Source organism: Typopeltis vanoorti, chromosome 13 (genome assembly GCF_054136105.1).
Source record: "Typopeltis vanoorti isolate ZY-2024b chromosome 13, IOZ_Tvanoo_1.0, whole genome shotgun sequence".
Classification (NCBI taxonomy): Eukaryota; Metazoa; Arthropoda; class Arachnida; order Uropygi; family Thelyphonidae; genus Typopeltis; species Typopeltis vanoorti.
The window spans coordinates 99,230,934-99,248,924 of NC_143561.1; the positions used below are offsets into that span (position 1 = coordinate 99,230,934).

The 17,991-nt window shown below is 35.3% G+C and overlaps 1 protein-coding gene across 23 annotated transcripts in view; it reads left to right on the top strand.

Annotated features, from left to right (window-relative positions):
• LOC150100409 (coiled-coil domain-containing protein AGAP005037-like) overlaps positions 1-17,991 on the top strand; it is a 1,356,304-nt gene that overhangs the window by 769,783 nt on the left and 568,530 nt on the right. The window contains exon 1 of one of the 23 annotated variants that reach the window (XM_090403269.1): positions 2,652-2,717. The exons of the other annotated variants lie outside the window; for them this stretch is intronic. Within the exon in view, the coding sequence (XP_090259395.1) occupies positions 2,664-2,717 (54 nt within the window). The 5' untranslated portion in view covers positions 2,652-2,663. Of the gene's footprint in view, positions 1-2,651; positions 2,718-17,991 lie in introns of those variants that run through there. 23 annotated transcript variants of the gene reach the window in all.

Sequence of the window (17,991 nt, forward strand, 5' to 3'; positions counted from 1 at the left end):
GGCAACAGTAAGTGCTGCTTGTCAAGAACGAAATATGCTAGCTCGGCGCTGTATTCTGCTTGTTTAAACTTACCATTTATTATTGTGTTTATTTATTATGAAATGGAATCTCATTAAATGACCGTAATGTAGAAAAGTTAATTCTCAGCTTCATATTTTGTATTATTCGCTAACAATGCTTACAATGTTCGCTCTAAAAACGAAAATAACATAAACATTTACACGTGCTGAATATTTGTAACAATGCACAAATCACATGTCTGCGCGTGAATAAAGCACGTGTTAGCAATCGACATTTAAAGAATCATAACTTTCGCTAGTGTTCATTGCTTAATTTGGTCGTGAAATTCTTCCAAAATGGTGTTCATTTCAAACAAATTTCTCTTATTAATGACGTCACTTTATGTACAGCATCAAATGGATGTCTGTACTGGAACAGTAAGTGTATACATCACAAGAACCAGCTTGAACACTTAACAGTGGCGTTAGTGTAGTAACAATGGCTCCTTTATTAATTGTTACGTAACAATTCGAATTATATCAATAATAAGTGCATTGTAGGAATAACCAGTTTTGGCAGTAAAATTTTTCTATTCCTTTTGAAGGCTGTGGTTTGTTTTAAAGCTTTCTATAAACCTCTTAAGGGCAAATTTATAATAAATAATCCTAGAAAGGAAATATCCTGAGAGGGAAAAAAAAAACGGAAATTAAGGTCGAAGTAACGACCCACTGTGGACTTCGTTACCATCAGACATTTAGATGATAAATTTCCTAAACATTCATAATTAATGAACCCCCTAGCGGTGGATGTACAAAACAACTCCAGCAAGCAAGTCATGAACTATCACAACAGAGCAAAGTCAAACTTATTAGCGACTTAGAATTTAAAAAAAAAGAAAAATAATTTATCTGGGGACACATGTCTTTCCTTGTGTTATTAGGGACTTTATTGATTAACAATTTAGCAGAGTAACGGCAAAAGTCATTTTGAAAAATACATAAAATCTAAACAATAAATTATAGATTAAGTCAATTTAGGGTTTTTTTTTTTTTTTCTTGCTTTTCGTTTCCCACAAATGAACTCAACAAACACTCGACAAGTTGGGGAGTGCCAATATAAATAGCGCTCGCGACAGGCGTCCATACTGATCGTTTCAAGCAGTTAGAATGCCTTTTCCTCACTTGTGCCTTACTTCTAAGCCAGGAAGATGGCTCCTAAGATGCAAAAACTTAATGTTAAGACTGATGCGCTAGTCCGTCTGCCGAAGGTCACTGACCTCCTAACAGCCCCTATGGCAAAAGGCTGTCCGTGCTTATTATCAATGGCGTTCCAACGGCCTTTACGAAAGTCACTGGGTTCGTTACAAGATCGCCCTAGCCCGCTAGAAAAGGTGGCGAAGTGCATTTTGTAAGGTGTAAAAAGCTCTTAAAATTCTCCCCCCCCCCTCCCCAAACCCCTTGTTCTTGCACGTTGGAAGTCTGAGTTTTTACAACACACAAGGGATGTCCTTCTCTTTGCTTTATATCTTCGATAATGCTTGTGTGTGTGTGTGTGTGTGTGCGTGCGTGCGTACGCGCGCGCAATGGGGATGAGTATTCAGTAAGGTATTGATTTTCTTTTAATTAAAACGCGACTTCTTACGAAAGAATTGTGAAGGTGTACAGATAAGGAGGTCGCCAGTGTTTTGCATGCATATGAGTTCGCTTAAAAAAATGGACGATAACCCATTCTTAACGAGGCTTATTATTATTTTTTTTATTTCGATATACTTATCTTTTCCTACATAACTGATTACAACTACAAGGCCAATATCGTTATTAATATTTGACTTCATTGTTCATTACCTACAGAAAAAAGTAATTGTTAATCTACAATTGAGGTTGTTGTTTTTTTCTCGCACCAACAATGAAAACAAATTCCATTGTTAATATGCAACAATTAAAATGTTTCATGTAACTTTCAAATCTGAAAAACATGTCTATTTCTTTCTTTATTTATTTTTTATTTTAATGGACATATTTGATTTCTTGTAATCTAACATGTAACCATAATTAATGCCTGGATGATCGCAAAATCATCGGAGCAGATAATATTCAAATAAGGGCCACACTTCGTATATATAAATGACAAGGTAATGACGTTGGACAAACAATGACCACGTCTGTAATATCTACCTGCCAATGTTAAACTGGATGCGTCGGCGAATAAAAAAAAAAAGTATAAACATAGCCTGCAGGCGATAAAAACTGGTACGGACTCAAGTTGTCGGCATTTATGTGAATGTAATATGTTGAACGCCCTAATCGTTATTCTCTGGCTAAGCTGACCGTCGTCCGACTCGGTTTCCAACATATATACATACAATTGTTTGCCGCTTATGAAACACAAGTCTGGCTTCCAGGAAATGGGTGGCCTTTGCTCTCATGCAAGACAGTGGCTATCATGACGCAGTCGACGTTGGAGCGATCGTAGCACGGTTGACGAAAACCCCCCATTGTAACATTGGTCGCCCGTACGTCTAGCAGTTGTAACGTACGCTCTTGTGTATGTGTGTGCGTGTGATACTTTGGTTGCCAGGAGTGACGTACACGCTAGCTGTGAATAAGGGGTAAGCAAGTCGCACGTGAAAAAAAGGAACCCAGTTGTCAAGGGTGCCGTAGACATGAGGTATACCGTCACGTCGTTCCTTTCTAGGCCCACGTCGACCCCTCAACAGGTAAGCGTTGAATAGATGGTCTGGTCTATTATAAACTTCGTAGGAATAAGCCGGGAAATGTTACTTATGTGGTTGTGCCCATCTCATTGATTTTAAAACAGAGGCAGGCACGGCTTATCGGCGCTGGTGTTGCCTTGATACGTATATGAACTGTATCTCGCTTGTTCTTCAAGTTTTCAGTGAACTAAATATATCAAAAATGAGTAGTAGGATTTTGTGTGTGTGTGTATATATATATATGGGAAAAAAACGTACCAAAGGAATTCAAATTAAGGAGCAATATGTGATATTGTTCATAAGTGTACCTTGGGATATGATTGTTATTATGAAAGGTTACTCAAGTTACATTAATGCGACGTTTATATTAGCGAATAATTAAAGTCTAAACGGTCTTGTTTAACTCAGGAGTAGCAGATCGTCCAGTGCATGTGTAATATGTACATCTATATTATGTTATTATAATAACATAATATGTACATTATATAGATCTACATATGTGTAGAAAAAGTTGCATAACTTAATTAGGTTTTCGAAGAAAATAAAACTTAGCTAAATAGCATTTTAAATTTAACATTTTACGCATGAAACTGGATATGCGAATACAAATATTCTAATACCAATTATTTATACAATTATTTTGAAAAGAGCTTCCTCGTTTCTGTTAGAAAATAAATATTCTTTCAGTAGTGTTTGGGTTAGTTTCATTTCTTATTGTTAAAGGTAGTGTGTTGAATATTTTCGGCACGAAATAAATATATTTGTGTATTGCTTCTTTATTTGATTTGGGAACTATATATTTTAGGCTCTTATGTCTATGAAGGAAAGCATCTTCTTTGTTATTTACGTATTCGTTGTCGTTTTTTTTATGAATAATAGTACCCTATAGACGTATAAATATCTAAGGGATAGTATGTTTAGTATGGTGTATTTATTACACATTGCAGTACCCTTATATTTGTTTCTAGTTAAGATTTTAATTACTTAATGCTGAGTCGAGACTAAAGGTTTCAGCGTAGTGCGATAGATTCCTCCCCAACTTAATATACCATACTGTAGTGCGCTTTGAATCCAGGCAGAATATAATATTTTTAGCATATTTAAATTCAAGAATCTATTTAGGTAGCAAAGTCTGTTTCGCATGATCTTTACTTTCTTTACAACTGATGTGGGGCTTCCAACTTAAATTTCTAGCCATTTTTAATCCCAAGTAAATTATTATCCGGACTTTTTCTGTTTCCTCGCAGTTGCAATTTGAATTTGTCCTGCAATTCCAATCATGCAAAAATAATTGCGCAGGTGATGATCAAACAAAGTACTGTGTGTGTGGATAAAATATATACGGTTTTAACTACGCTAATATTTTTAAAAGCATTTGTAGGGTGGGGTGTGTGTGGGGGGGGTTAGTTGAGTACAATTGCCTCTATAAAAACGGAATCCGTTTTTATATTCTCTGAATGAATTCGTCGCTAAGTTAGCGGATGTCGGCCCCAAATATATTATCTGAATATTTATCATCTTTGTAGCGGAGTAGTTAAAATCCCCCCCCACACACACACACCACCACCACCAAAAAATGGGATTCCTCATGAATATTTCTAAGTGATCTTTAGAACTTGCACAGTTCAACTCCACGAATTTTCGTTGCACTAATCACGCCCTCTGTAGGCGATACGATACATATTTCCTTTTAGCTGTTAAAAATGCACTTAAATGTGTAGAAATTAACTTATTCTATTATCGATCTCATCAATTATCAGGTTTTAGTCTTTTTTAATAATTTAATGGATCATATTTTTAATTAGTTCCTTTAATAATAATCGTACTTAGTAAATCGTATTGCGTTTATCATCATTTGGATTTTGTCTATTTATTGTAAAATAGTACAATCGATTATTATAATGATGAACACTAGTTATCACGCTATTTGCTACAAAATAAACGTCAAATATGTTAAAAAGAATGTTTTTTGAATTCATTGACAATTGCAAGAAAGGATGTCTTCTGTTTCCCTTTTTTTATTTAAAAAAAAAAAAAAAGAATGAAATGTTAATTGTTGTGTTTTGGCACTTTGCCAGTTTCAGACAATTACATTCCCACCCAACTGTTTTCATGGTAAACTTCTCTCTTTCAAATGAGTTTGTGTCCTGCGCAGAATCCGAAAAGGGGATTTCAAATTTTTGCAACTCAGCATAACAAATACAATATTCACAGGACTCTTTATTTTTTTTTGTGCGAGTCTTTTTCTAATAATATGCACCAAATTATTCAGATGTATATCAAAGAACCAGATGCTTATTTATGCAAGATTTTAAAATGTAACGCTAGAACGAAAAAAAGCCATTAGATTTCCATATTTGCTAATAGTTAAGCCTTCAGAGACAACAAGGTTTAGTCCGGTGTTTGTTGAGTTTTTAAATTCCCGGAAGTACAAAGGCACGCGACTTAGAACAAAAGACACCGAAGCATTCAATGCAGGTGTGTGGTGTCACATGACATAAGTAGTTTTAAACCGTTCTCCAGAGGGCACTCAAGGTCAAGGATACTCTTCCGAAGGTTGCGATTATTTTTTATACCTATTTAATTGGATATCATTATAATTATGTGTATTAGGGTTTAGTTGCGAAATGAATCGGGGGGAGGGGTGATATTTATTATTAGTTTTAGATATTTTATTAATTAAACTGACGTTAACATAGAAAACAGCATTAAAGTAAACATGGCCTTGAAAAAAAATTTTTTTCCTTCTTTATTTAAAGAAATAAAGAATAGTTTAGATGTCTGCAAGCTATATAATAACTAACTATTTAATAGCGTTTAAAGGGAAAAAATCTGCTGTCATCTTTAAGATTTCTTCAAAGAGAGCAACTCCGATCTTTCTCTATGGTTGCAAGTCCAGTTTTTTTTTTTTTTTTTTTAAAGATGGGAGTGGTTTTTTATCTCGTTATAAGCAGCGTCAACCGAGGTGCTTTTTCGATGTATTATACATCGTGTACAATGGCATTAAAGACCTTTATTCATCCCAAGTGGTGAGAACAGGCCCGGTTAACGCAAACTAGCTTCGACCAATGGCATGCTTTGCACACATTATAAAGGAATCCGACTTCTGCTATTCCGACCATCCCACTCCAAAGGTAAACTGAACCCTCTTAAAAAGACTGACGTGTGTGTGTGTGTGTGTGTGTATCTGCGTGCTTAAAGGAAAGAAAAAAAAAAAGCTCTCAAATCCTGTTTTTAAAAGCGTTAGCCTTTGTGGGAAACGGAAGAATGCAGTGGATATTACGATGTACAAAATACACCGGAAGTTGTGCTTAATATAAGTATTAAAACACTAGTAAATGATTAAAATTGATTGCTTGAGTTAAAAAAAAAAAAAAAAAAAAAAAAAAACGACATCTGAGGAAAAAGCTTTTTTTTTTTTTTTTATTTATTATTTTTTTTTTGTGCGTTCGGTGGATCCGGTTAGTTTTTAGATTATGAAATAATCCCTGCTTCCTGTAAGTCTAATAGATTACGTCCTTTATCTGTCACGCAGATAAATATGATGTGTACTATCTGAGCAGTAACTCTATGACAATTTTCATAATGCTACGCATGAAAGAGAAGTTCTTTGCAATAGGAAATAAGTCATTTTGATAGAATGTTGGCGCCGTAATCTCTGGGAAAATATCGTAGTTGTATAGAATTGAAGAGAAAACAATAGAAGGAAAAAAAAAAAAAAACTGCAACATTGTCTGACCAGTAATATTTATATATTTTTAATTATCTAGCCGTACAACTATTAGTTTTGTTAATATGATAATTGCATTTAAATTACTTCCCTTTTGTGTATTGCGCTGTTTTCTTTTTATCTTAAATTATACACTAAAAATTGGTCTTAATTTATGACACTGACAAACCTAAAAATATTACGAAGCATATCCCTTGTGAATGTCTACTCTCCATCAGAAGCGCCATCTATTGTCTATATGGTAAACTAGAACCAAATTTTATTTATATATGAATACAAATAAGAAAATCTTCCTTAACATTAGCCTAGGGTTAAAAAGAAGGCAAAGAGGGGAATGGCTATGTTTCAGGGGAAGGGGGTAGTTGTGTTCGCGATCAATCCTAAAGGATAAGAGGTTTTTTATTCTAGTATTTAAGTTTATTCTTCGTGTTTACCCCAACATAATAAATTACTTCCTTTTTTTTCCGAGTCGAATCCACTTAATAAATAAATAGTTATTACTTTGTTCAGATATACCTAAAAGCAATTAAGAGGTGTGTTTGTGTTCCCTGGCCGATTTGCAGTCTCCTTGTAACATTGATAAAAAAAAAAAAAAAAAAAAATTCAACTGTATTTGTACGACCGAAAATTTTTGACCTCGCAACTACGCCATCCGAGGTTCGTCCAACCGACGTAATCCCATCTTCACAATTGATTTGTCTAGGAGAAGATTATTTTAGAAAGATCACTGGCGTACCCATTCACCCGTTATTTCAGTTGTTTTAAGCCTTTTTTTTTTTGAAAAAAGCACCTTCGGTTGTCTTACTATACAAGCACAGAGCGAGTTGTCTAAAAGCGAAAACAGACTGCATTGGGACCAATGGGAATAAGAAGAACAGCTCAAGTAATCGTATTTGCCCTTTCTTTGAAGCGTTCCTTCATTTGACGATGTACTTTTTTTTTTTTTTTTTTTGCGGCCGTATGTTAAATTTAAATTGTTGGTTGCAGGGTGTTGATTTAGTAGCTGCAAACAGACATTTAAAAAGGGGGGAAAATATTGCTGTTTCGCAAGTGGTACTTATTTTATGGTAGGCCAACATTAGATTCAACTGGATTATTTTTTCTTGTAAACTTGACATTTTTATTTGAATATAAGAAGGGAAAATGATCTTCTAGTGCACGTGGAACTAACCATACATCAACAGGCCACCTTTTTTTTTTTTTTGCATGAGAATTTAATTTCTCTTATGTGTGATTTATAGTGGCATTGTGCAACGCACATAAAATCTTATAGAAATACGTAACCCGAAAAAAAAAAAAAATCTAATGTTTTGAACCTCAAACTTTGATTCCTTAATAACATTCTGCGTTTTCTTGCACCGGATCACCCGATATTGCTCTTTTGCCATATACACTGCACAAAAAAAAAAACCGTTTTTTTTTTATTTTTATTTTTATAAAGACTCCTAGTGCGTCCGCAGAAAATTTTCCGGGGGGGAAGCTTGGAGACAAATATTTACATCAATAAATTTTTATAATTATTGATTTAATTAAATAATTACATCAAAAAAAGTCTTTTAGCTTTTTTTATGTGATTATTTGTTGGAAAAAAAAGTATTCAGAATTAATAGTTTTTAGCACAATTTCATGTATTAAAAATTTGACTGACATATTTTATTAAAAATCAACAAATTAATAAATCCTAAATTAAATTATTTCAGTTTAAAAGCAAAAAAATCAAAACTAACAAGTAAAATAATATTAAATTACATACACTTACCTTTTAAAAATGTTTTTTTTTTTTTTTTTTTTTTTAAATTTGTTTCACTATAAATTTACACTTCACTCTGTTACTCAAAAGACGCAGAGGGCAAACTAACCGGTCACTGTTCACAAATCAGAAAAAGATGAACCAAAAACAGGAAGACGTGTTTTATTGCTGCAATAAAACACGTGTTCTATGGCTAACCCGCAACAAGCCAACCCATAATAAAATTTTAAGACAGGGTCGAGGGGATGAGATTACATATCTCAATCAATCTTACGATTATAATTTGTGGAATTTTAAAATCGATCCCAGGGGGGGGAGTGACCCATTCCCCCCCCTGCGGACGCCCATGACCGTGTGATTGCATTTTATCGATGTATGAAAGTTTTGAGAGGGCATAGCGCATCAGCACTCATCTTAATTGGTCCAATACAATTAATTGCAAGATAACTTGGAATACTTCTGCGTAGAGTGGGGGGGGGGGGGGAAACAATCTGTTTTAGGATTTGATTAGAAAACAACATCTTATAATACACAGAATATTCATTTTTTTATTCAGGAATAGATATTTTTTACTGTCTGTTGTTTCTAAAAACTTTGCAACCTCAACAGATGCTTGCTAAGAATTTGACACGCTGCGCCCTCTTTACATCTTTTCGAATGGCTCAACGGTGTATGCATTTTGAAAGCACACCCGGGCTATTAATGCGAATGTGACGCAATGTTTACGCGGCCAAAAGCGCCTTCTTCATGAAGCACTAATGCTTTATTATCCTCCTGAAGAGGACAATGAAGCATTAGTAGATTGTGTTCAATTTTAGGAATCGCCCGAAGTCTGCAAACAATTGGAGTCTTTAACGGGAATAAATGCAAAAATATAATATCGGCGATACTGATATTTCGTGGATGAGCACGCAGACCCGGAATACCCCCCCCCCCCCCGGTGCGTACATAAAGGCAGAATCTTACAGAACTGCTGTGGGAGTTAGAGACCTTGAGAAAATGGTTGAAGCATAGGATGTATTTCTCTAATATATTTAATACTAATCTTTTGAATGACTAATTGCTTTGAATATTTTTATTTTTCGGCAGTTTATTAATAACTTAAAACGCAGCAGTGTTAAAATGAAGTTCAATATTAACTGGGTTAAATAGGAGATTTTCGGGGGATGTAAAGGTTTGAGTTTTGCCTCAAACATTGACTTGCTTAATCTTAATCATACAAAGAATAGCATTTATCAATTTCTTTGATGTATTAGTATTTCAACAACAAAAAAAGAAAAAAAAAACTGCCATAATTCTTATTTCACAACAGTTTTCAAACCAAGCAGTTCCATCTCTTCCTTGTGACGTCACTGTATAATACTTACTCAAATTGGTACCTATAATTTTTAATATATGTGACACGAGAGAAAGAAGACTAAAGTTTGCAGGTTATTTAATGGAATATATGTAGAATAAGAAACAAAACAGGAGCATTGTATAACTGAATCCGACTCTATACAAAAAATAATAAAAAATAAGACAAACTCGCCAATTCGTCTGTAGTGTAAAAGATAAATTGAGCAGGTCTTTTCTGTAGGTTAACTGCGGTATTTTTATTTAGAACGTGACAGAAATTTAATACACATTTTTGGCACTAACTAAAATATCTTCCATTTAATCACAAAATGGTCAGTTGTCATCGACAAAAATAGAAATGAAAAATACTAATAGAAACGTTTACAACAATGATATATGAAATGGTTGACCATTGTTAGTCATGAAGGTGAAATGCGCATGAATAAGAATTAAAAGGCCGCCAACAATAGAACATGGAAAGCAGATTTCAAATGCATTACTAACAATTAGTATTTATTATTTTTTTTTTTGTTGTTTTTATTTCTGTATTCAGGAGAAAATAGTCTGTTTCTATATGCAATTAGTAAAATGTTTCAGTTACACACGTATCCGATATAGACCCTTTAACAAAGAGATAACACGATCCCAAAATAAGTTTTTCAAATCAATGGATTCAAGACGTTTTCTAATTGTTAAAATATTACTAATGCATTTGATCCATTTATCCTCCAATCCCATTTCTGTTCCATCTATAAATTTTTTAAACGAAACACTAAAGCTGTAGAACCGAAACCTTGATACCTGTGTGTGGTTTATAGTAGCGCTCCGACGCACACCCCTTGAAGCATAAATAGCATTTAATTTCTTGCTAGGCTGCATTTCAATTTACTGCTTGCTTGTTACACGAAGCAAGCCGCATTCGACTGAAGTAACGGTGTTTTAGTATCCAGGGTGTTATCTCAACCCCACGCCGACGGCTATTTGCACATTCACATTATTATGGCATTGGAAAACCGTACTTGGAAGATATACAATGAAAAATTGAATCCTGTTGTTCTGCATCGCGTGTCTTGACATGTAGAAATATAAAATCAACCAATATAACAAAAAAATTCTTTCGTCGCCATAGAAATTTACTGATGTATTCGAATCATGTTCCTAATGCTTGTTTTTAATTATACGTGAAATTAGATCTTCTGTGCGCTTGAAGCGCCAATAATCGCATATTTCAGTCTTGACGAAGTAACTATCCATTAACAAACAAAGGAGAAAAGGGAACCATTATTGACGATATTGTGTTGCAGACGCTAGAAATATACCTTCACCTGGTGGACGACTATAAAGCTTAAATTACAAAATTATGTTATACAATATTTGGAAACTTTTATAATTTGGAGACGTTGCTTGTATGCAAATAAGTTGCACCTATCAATCATAATTTCATTAAAAATAGTAATGTCTGTTACTTTGCAAAGCTCATTAATTGTTTTTCATGTTTTAATTATAATGCATCATTAATAGTGTCAGGAAATTTAATAGAATGTTCGTATCAAGTTATGTAAAAGACTCTTCTTGTATTTAAATAATTTATCATTTTCTAATGTTTCATGCCAGAGCGATTAAATTTCTGAAGAAAAAGGTTCTGCATCAATATTATCTAATGTAAATGAAATATTCGTTTGGCATTCAACTTTAAAACAGAAGTGACCGCTTACGTAATAATGTACACAGTTATTTTAATTGTTGAAATGTACTACTGTTTGAAAGTCAACAAATGCAATCTACAAACGCATCAAATGGCAGTCATTGTTGGAATAGCTGATTGTTATTACTGTAACAATCGGTTTACGTAGGTCGCGTGTGCATTCTTGCGTGCACTTGAGTTTCAATTTATTGTACATTTCGTTCGCGTGGGTTTTATTTTTATTTTATTCTTTTTTTTTTTTTTTAATTTTCGAACATTGTTTATAAAAGTTATATCTTAATACTGTAGATAGCTGACGAAAAGCAATTTATTCTATAAATATACTGTTCAAAAATTAAGTTTTTTTTTTCCCCCTTTCTTAAAGCCTCACACGTAGAATATTTAAGTCAGTACGGGTAATATGTGTGTGCACAAGTTAAAAAAATTCAAACACTGAATGGATCCGAGTGCGATAAAGCAATAAATTCTAACTTGCGTGTATACCCTAAACTTCGACCACTTTCTCTACTACATATCATGCGAAGGGCTTCAAATAAAGGCGATTTCTGTATAGCGCATGCATTCACACTCAGGAGTTGCCTTTGGGAGAAACCATTAAGGAGTTAGAAGAGCCATCTTAGGACTGCAACACTAAAAAAAAAAAAAAAAAAAAAAAAAACCTTGTATATAAAAAAAAAAGTCCGTTATGTTCTTGACCTTTTGACCGTTTGCTGGTCTATTTTCTCTGTACGCTTATGTCATGTCCTTTAGAAATATCTTCAAAGATAGGAATACTTTAGTTAGATAACTGACAATTTTTACTGTTTGTCATTTAATCTGATGTGCTGTTTTTAAAATCTCAAAATTCTTTTAACGATCTGAATCCGCCTACCAATATTTTGTTGCTGTTCCATTTAGAATTCGCAATCTAAATACAAAAATTTTATTTTTCGTTCTTTCCATGTGCATCTCTTTGATTGCTTTTTCGCTGAGTGCTATTTCCCCCCCCCCCTTCCAAACCTGAAGAAATTCAGATAATCACCATCATCACTCCGGAATTGCAAAACCGTTCAAAGAAATAATAATATTTTAAAAAAAACTAATAATTTCTTGTAGAATTTTAAACTACGTTTCTGTAATGTCATGGCATCCGATAAATAATGGAAAACCACTGTTTTCAATTCCTTCCTCCGTTTGTAGTTTTCCAATCATTTTTATTTTATTTATTTTTTTAAGTGAATGGTTTTACCAGACACGAAATGAAGAAAAAAAGAAAATTCTTTGTTTCAAAAATTCAATCGACTTCTGTTTCTAACAATTAAAGCTGTCGATTGTTGAAATTTCAACACAAGTGCACGTGATCATACGTCGCATGGTTGATTTTAGCCAATCACCGTGATCATTGCATTGCATATTATCAGTTCATATATAATCTTCTCTTATCCGCAGTTATATTCAAAGATAGTTGAAAAGTTTGTTTCCTCACCCACCCACCCCTTATGAAGCCAGAATTCATAAAATTATTACATTCTCTTTCGATCAAATTAGTGTTGAATTTTTACAACAAACCTTAACTGCTTCCCACTTCTGTTGTACTTCACTTCGAACGGTTGCTTTCTGAAGAAATTTTTTTTTTTAAATTACCCAGGGGGCGCTGCAGGTCGTATCTTACAGATCATTGTTTTGGCCTGCACCTTTCAATTATTATTGGATATGACATTGAAATAAATGATAGACTTTTCATTCGAAGGTGGTGAGATGTATCGTTAGTCCTAATATTTTTTATAATGTTCTTTTCTGTGTGTTAAGGAAGGATAATTATAAAAACAATTCTCAGTCGTCTAAAGAGTATTAAAATTTGAGTGGCGCCGCTAGAGGGATTCGTAATCGTTTGTGTTTGTTGAGAGCTCCTGATAAGATAAGTGTTATTTTAAGTTATCATTGATAAATTTACTTGAGTATTACGTAATTTTGTTTGCCTTGCGTATCTTAGTGTGTGTTTTTGGTGTTTCATTTTATAATTTGATTAAATACGTTACAAATGAGTATGGCTCCCGTACGAAGGGAAATGGCGGCCAGTAATGATGGTTCGCCATCTTTATTCAATAACGGTAATATAAAGGAGATGACTCAATGTACTATCTACGAAATGTACGCATTGCGGAGTGCGGTTGGAGTATGATTAGATGATAATAAAGGAGTGAATGTGTGTGTGTAGAAAATGTAAGGAGAATGAGGAATTAAAGTGTATTTCAGGTCGTGAGTGTGATATTTTTGTCAAACTTCAGAATGAAGAAAATAGTGACATGACAAGAAATGGTGAGGTTGTAGCAGAGAACTGTGAGGGCGTGAATGTAGAAAGTGTGAATGATGGTATTAATTCAGAGCAAATTAATGGTATTACAGAGAATAAAAAAAGATGAGATAGATGCAATGAGTGAGATCGCGTTGTTGAGCAGAGCGATACGAAGAGCAAAGCGGCAGCTAGAGCGTATGAACAAAAGTCGACTGAGCGTTCCAGCCAATAATAAAAAGTATGATAGGAAAAAATAAGCGTATGAGTGTGAACGTAAACAAAATGAAGGAGAGAGTGCTGTATGGAGACTCGTTAGTACGAGATGTGTTAGTAGAGGATTTGACAAAATCGTACCAACCTGGTGCGACCATAAAGGATGTAACTGAGTCTATTAGAGAGCAAAAGGAAAGGGTGAAAGAAATGATTGTTGTGGCAGGTACGAATGATTTGAAAGGAGATAAAATGGAAATGATAGAAGACCTGAATGAATTTTTGAGGTAGCAAAAGAAAAGAGTGAGAGAGTTAGAATGATTAGTCTTTTGCCACGGTATGACAGTGAAATGTTTAAAAGGAGGGCCATAATTGCGAATGACTTTATGCATGGGTTATGTATGACGAGTGGTGTGGAATTTGTGGACGTGTGGAGTGAGTTTGATGGGCGAAAGGATCTGTATAAGATGGATAGCTTGCATTTGAATGGATACGGTGTAAGGAGACTTGAAAAAATGTTGTTGAATGTAGTAGATGTGCAAAATCAGGGTAGATGTGCAAAATTTAACTTCTATTCTCCTTCGCTGCAGCTGATGAGCTGCAGCGAAGGAGAATAGAAGTTAAATTGCAGGATAGAGAAAAGAGCACATTTGAGGCCATTTGGTGAGATTGTGGCTCGCAGAACTAAATATACAGTTGGGTGCTGCTATAGACCAGGTGATGACAGTATGCACAAGCAAATAGAAGAAATGAGTGGAAGGAGGGTGATTATTATGGGAGATTTCAGCTATGGTCGCATTGATTGTAGTGAGGAGAGGACACACGGGAGGAAGGAATTGGATTTTATGCGGTTATTAAGGGATAACTATCCGCGACAGCATGTAATGGAAAATACTAGGGGTCAGAGAGTGCTTGACCTAGTAATTACATCTGAGGATTTGGCTGTAACAAATATGACCACATTGCCACCAATTGGTGAGACTGATCATAGGGTCTGGACTTGGGAGGTGGCTAAAGGTGTAGAATTTTCAATTAAGACAGGGTACATGTGGAATTATCAGACTGGAAAGTATGACAAGCTTAGGAGTTTAATTAATTCAGTGCCATGGCATGTACAACTGCAAGGACTAGAAGTTGATAGTGCATGGGAGGCAGTTAAGAAGTATTTGCATGAAGCAATGGCTGACTGTATACCTAGAGTCCGAATAATAAATCAAGTAGGGGTTAAATGGATGAATAACACCATTAAGCTTGAGGTGGAAAAAAAGAAACAACTATGGAGGGAATTTAAGGAGAAAGGTGACCGGCAGGCACATGAACGGTATAAAGCGCAGGCCAGAAGGGTAACGAGTGTTGTTAGAAAAGCAAAAAAGGATTACGAAAGAACATTGACCATGCAGGCTAAAGAGAATCCTAAACAGTTTTTTTCGATATGTTGCAAGTAAAAGAAATATATATATGGCAGAATGATTTTAAATAATGCCAATGCTAGGGAAGTAACTATATCAGTTGATATAGTTGAGTTACTGAGTGAGCACTTTGCAAGAATATATCAAATGATTCAGTTACCTCCCTACCATCGGCATTCTTTAAAATCATTCTACCATATACATTTTTCCTTTTACTTGCAACATATCGAAAAAAACTGTTTAGGATTCTCTTTAGTCTGCATGGCCAATGTTCTTTCGTAATCCTTTTTTGCTTTTCTTACCATACTCGTTACCCTTCTGGCCTGCGCTTTATACCGTTCATGTGCCTGCCGGTCACCTTTCTCCTTAAATTCCCTCCATAGTTTTCTTTTTTTGCAACTCAAGCGTAATGGTGTTATCCATTTAACCCCTACTTGATTTATTATTCTGACTCTAGGTATACAGTCAGCCATTACTTCATGCAATGAATGAACCAGTAGATTATACGGGAATTGTGGTGAGTGAAGTGGAGGTGAGTAGTCTATTGCATAACCTCAATGTCAATACATCTGTGGGATTGGATGGTATACCAGCCCGTGTCGTACGAGAAGCGGCTAAAGAATTGTCAGTACCCTTGACCATTTTTTGTTTAATTTGAGTTTCGGGTCTGGGTTAGTCCCGAGGGGGTGGAAAGAGGGGAAAATAGTTCCACTGCATAAAGGTGGTTCCAAGACTGCTGTTGTAAATTCCGACCGATTAGCATATCAGGAATCGTTGTCAAGGTCTTAGAGAAATTAGTCAAGAAAAGAATACTGGATTGGATAGATGAAAATGGAATGTTGTATGTGGGACAACATGGTTTTGTGAAGGTTAAATCATGCTTCAGTAACTTGCTCACGTTTTATAACACAGTGACTGCTGAAGTGTATAAGGGTAATGGGTTTAGCGATTCTACTGGACCTTGCCAATACCTTTGAGAGGATACCACATGGAACCCTAATCAGTAAACTTTAGCAGATGGGGATGGATATAGGGTTGGTGAGATGGATAGGACGGTGGTTGATGGTAAGATACCAGAGAGTGGTTTATTTAGGAGTTGAGTCCAAAAGACGGCTTGTGACTAGTGGTGTGCTGCAGGGCTGTGTTCTTGGATCACTGCTTTTCAATTTGTTCATCAATGATATAGGAAAGGATCTGAGAGGAAGTGTTCACTTTTTTGCTGATGATGCAAAGTTGGGTAGAGCAATTGTGAGTGAACAGAATGTCAAAATTTTACAGGATGGTTTGGAGGACTGGGCTAGAAAAAATGGATGTCAATTTAATGTGGCAAAGTGTAAGGTTATGCATTTTGTGGTGAAAAGAATAGCAGCAGTATATCACATTGGTGGAACTGTACTCCAGGAGATTGATGAGGCCAGGGATTTGGGAGTGTTGGTGGATAGGGAATTGAAGTTTAGGGGGCACATTGCAAAAGTGGCTAAATCAGCTCATCAAATCACTTGGCTTCTGAAAAATACTTTAACATGCAGAGACAAACAAGTTATTGTTCCTCTGTATCGAGCCTTGATAAGACCCCATCTGGCCTACTGTGCCCAGTTATGGGCACCAGGGTTTCTTCGTGATGAGGAGGAAGTGGAGAGGTCCAGAGACGAGTGACCAAGATGATAGCAGGTCTGAAGAATGAACCTTACGAGAATAGGTTGAAGATTTGTGGGTTGCAAAAATTGGTCAATAGGCGGAAAAGGGGTATATGATTGAGGGTTTCTATAAGATTAATTCAGAAGATATTTTTGAAAATAGGACTGGCGGTGGGAGGACTAGCGGCCATGCATGGAAGCTGGACAAGAATGTGGTTAACACTTTTATTGCCAAGCTGAAAATTGGAATTTCGTGTGGTGGCCAAATTTTATTATTTTTATTTAGCTAGCGACGTCCACGCGATAACGCGTGATCGGCTGTTTGGTGAGAGCTCGCATCGCGCGATATCGCGTGATTGGCAATGAACGTGTTAACGAGGTTGTTAGTCAGGTTTTTTACTTGGAGAGTTGTGAATGAGTGGAATAAGTCTGAGTATTTGAATAGTCTGTTGTGGGTGCTACGACCGTGAATGAGTTTAAGGCAAGGTATGATAGATACTGTGTGAATGTCGAATACTTGTTCTTGACATGATGTTAGGGCCTCCCTCGATGAATCTGTCGACTCCTTGGAGTTTCCCGGAATAATAATAATAAATTAAAGTATACTTACGTCATTACCTCACTTCTTGTTACATTATTACTGATTTCCGCTTTTCTCAGTAGGTCACTATTGTCACATTACAGAATTACATCTGGAAACACCGGTATTTTGGTACTATTTTCTGAATAATATCGGCTAGTTCGAGTTAGGAAGGTAAGTAATGCTAATTGTTGGCGTTAAATTTAGACTGTCTTATTTTGAAAATTATGCGAATTAGTTGAACCACGTGATGAAGATTCTTCACGAAGTACTGAAGGTATGTTAGATATTGCATATACCAGTGCTTGGGTATTTAGACGCATTTGGCTCGAGTAGTAGTGCCTTCAGTGGTGCACTAAGCGATATTTGAATTTAAGCTCCATTCATAATATCCGTTTGGTGCGTTTCGGTCAAACTGTTACGAGTTGGCGTGCTTGACGTGGTTTCGAAATGAGTCTAAATGTTTATTTGAATAGTTTGCGAAGTTTTAGAGTAATTTCTATTGATGTTTGATCGATCATAATTAGTAATTGATTAGAGTTCAGTTTTCATATGAATTTGTAGCAATTAATAAAGTATGAATACTTGTGCACGGGCAATTTAAGGGAAAATAAGAAGGAAATAGACGATTAAGTTATTCTAG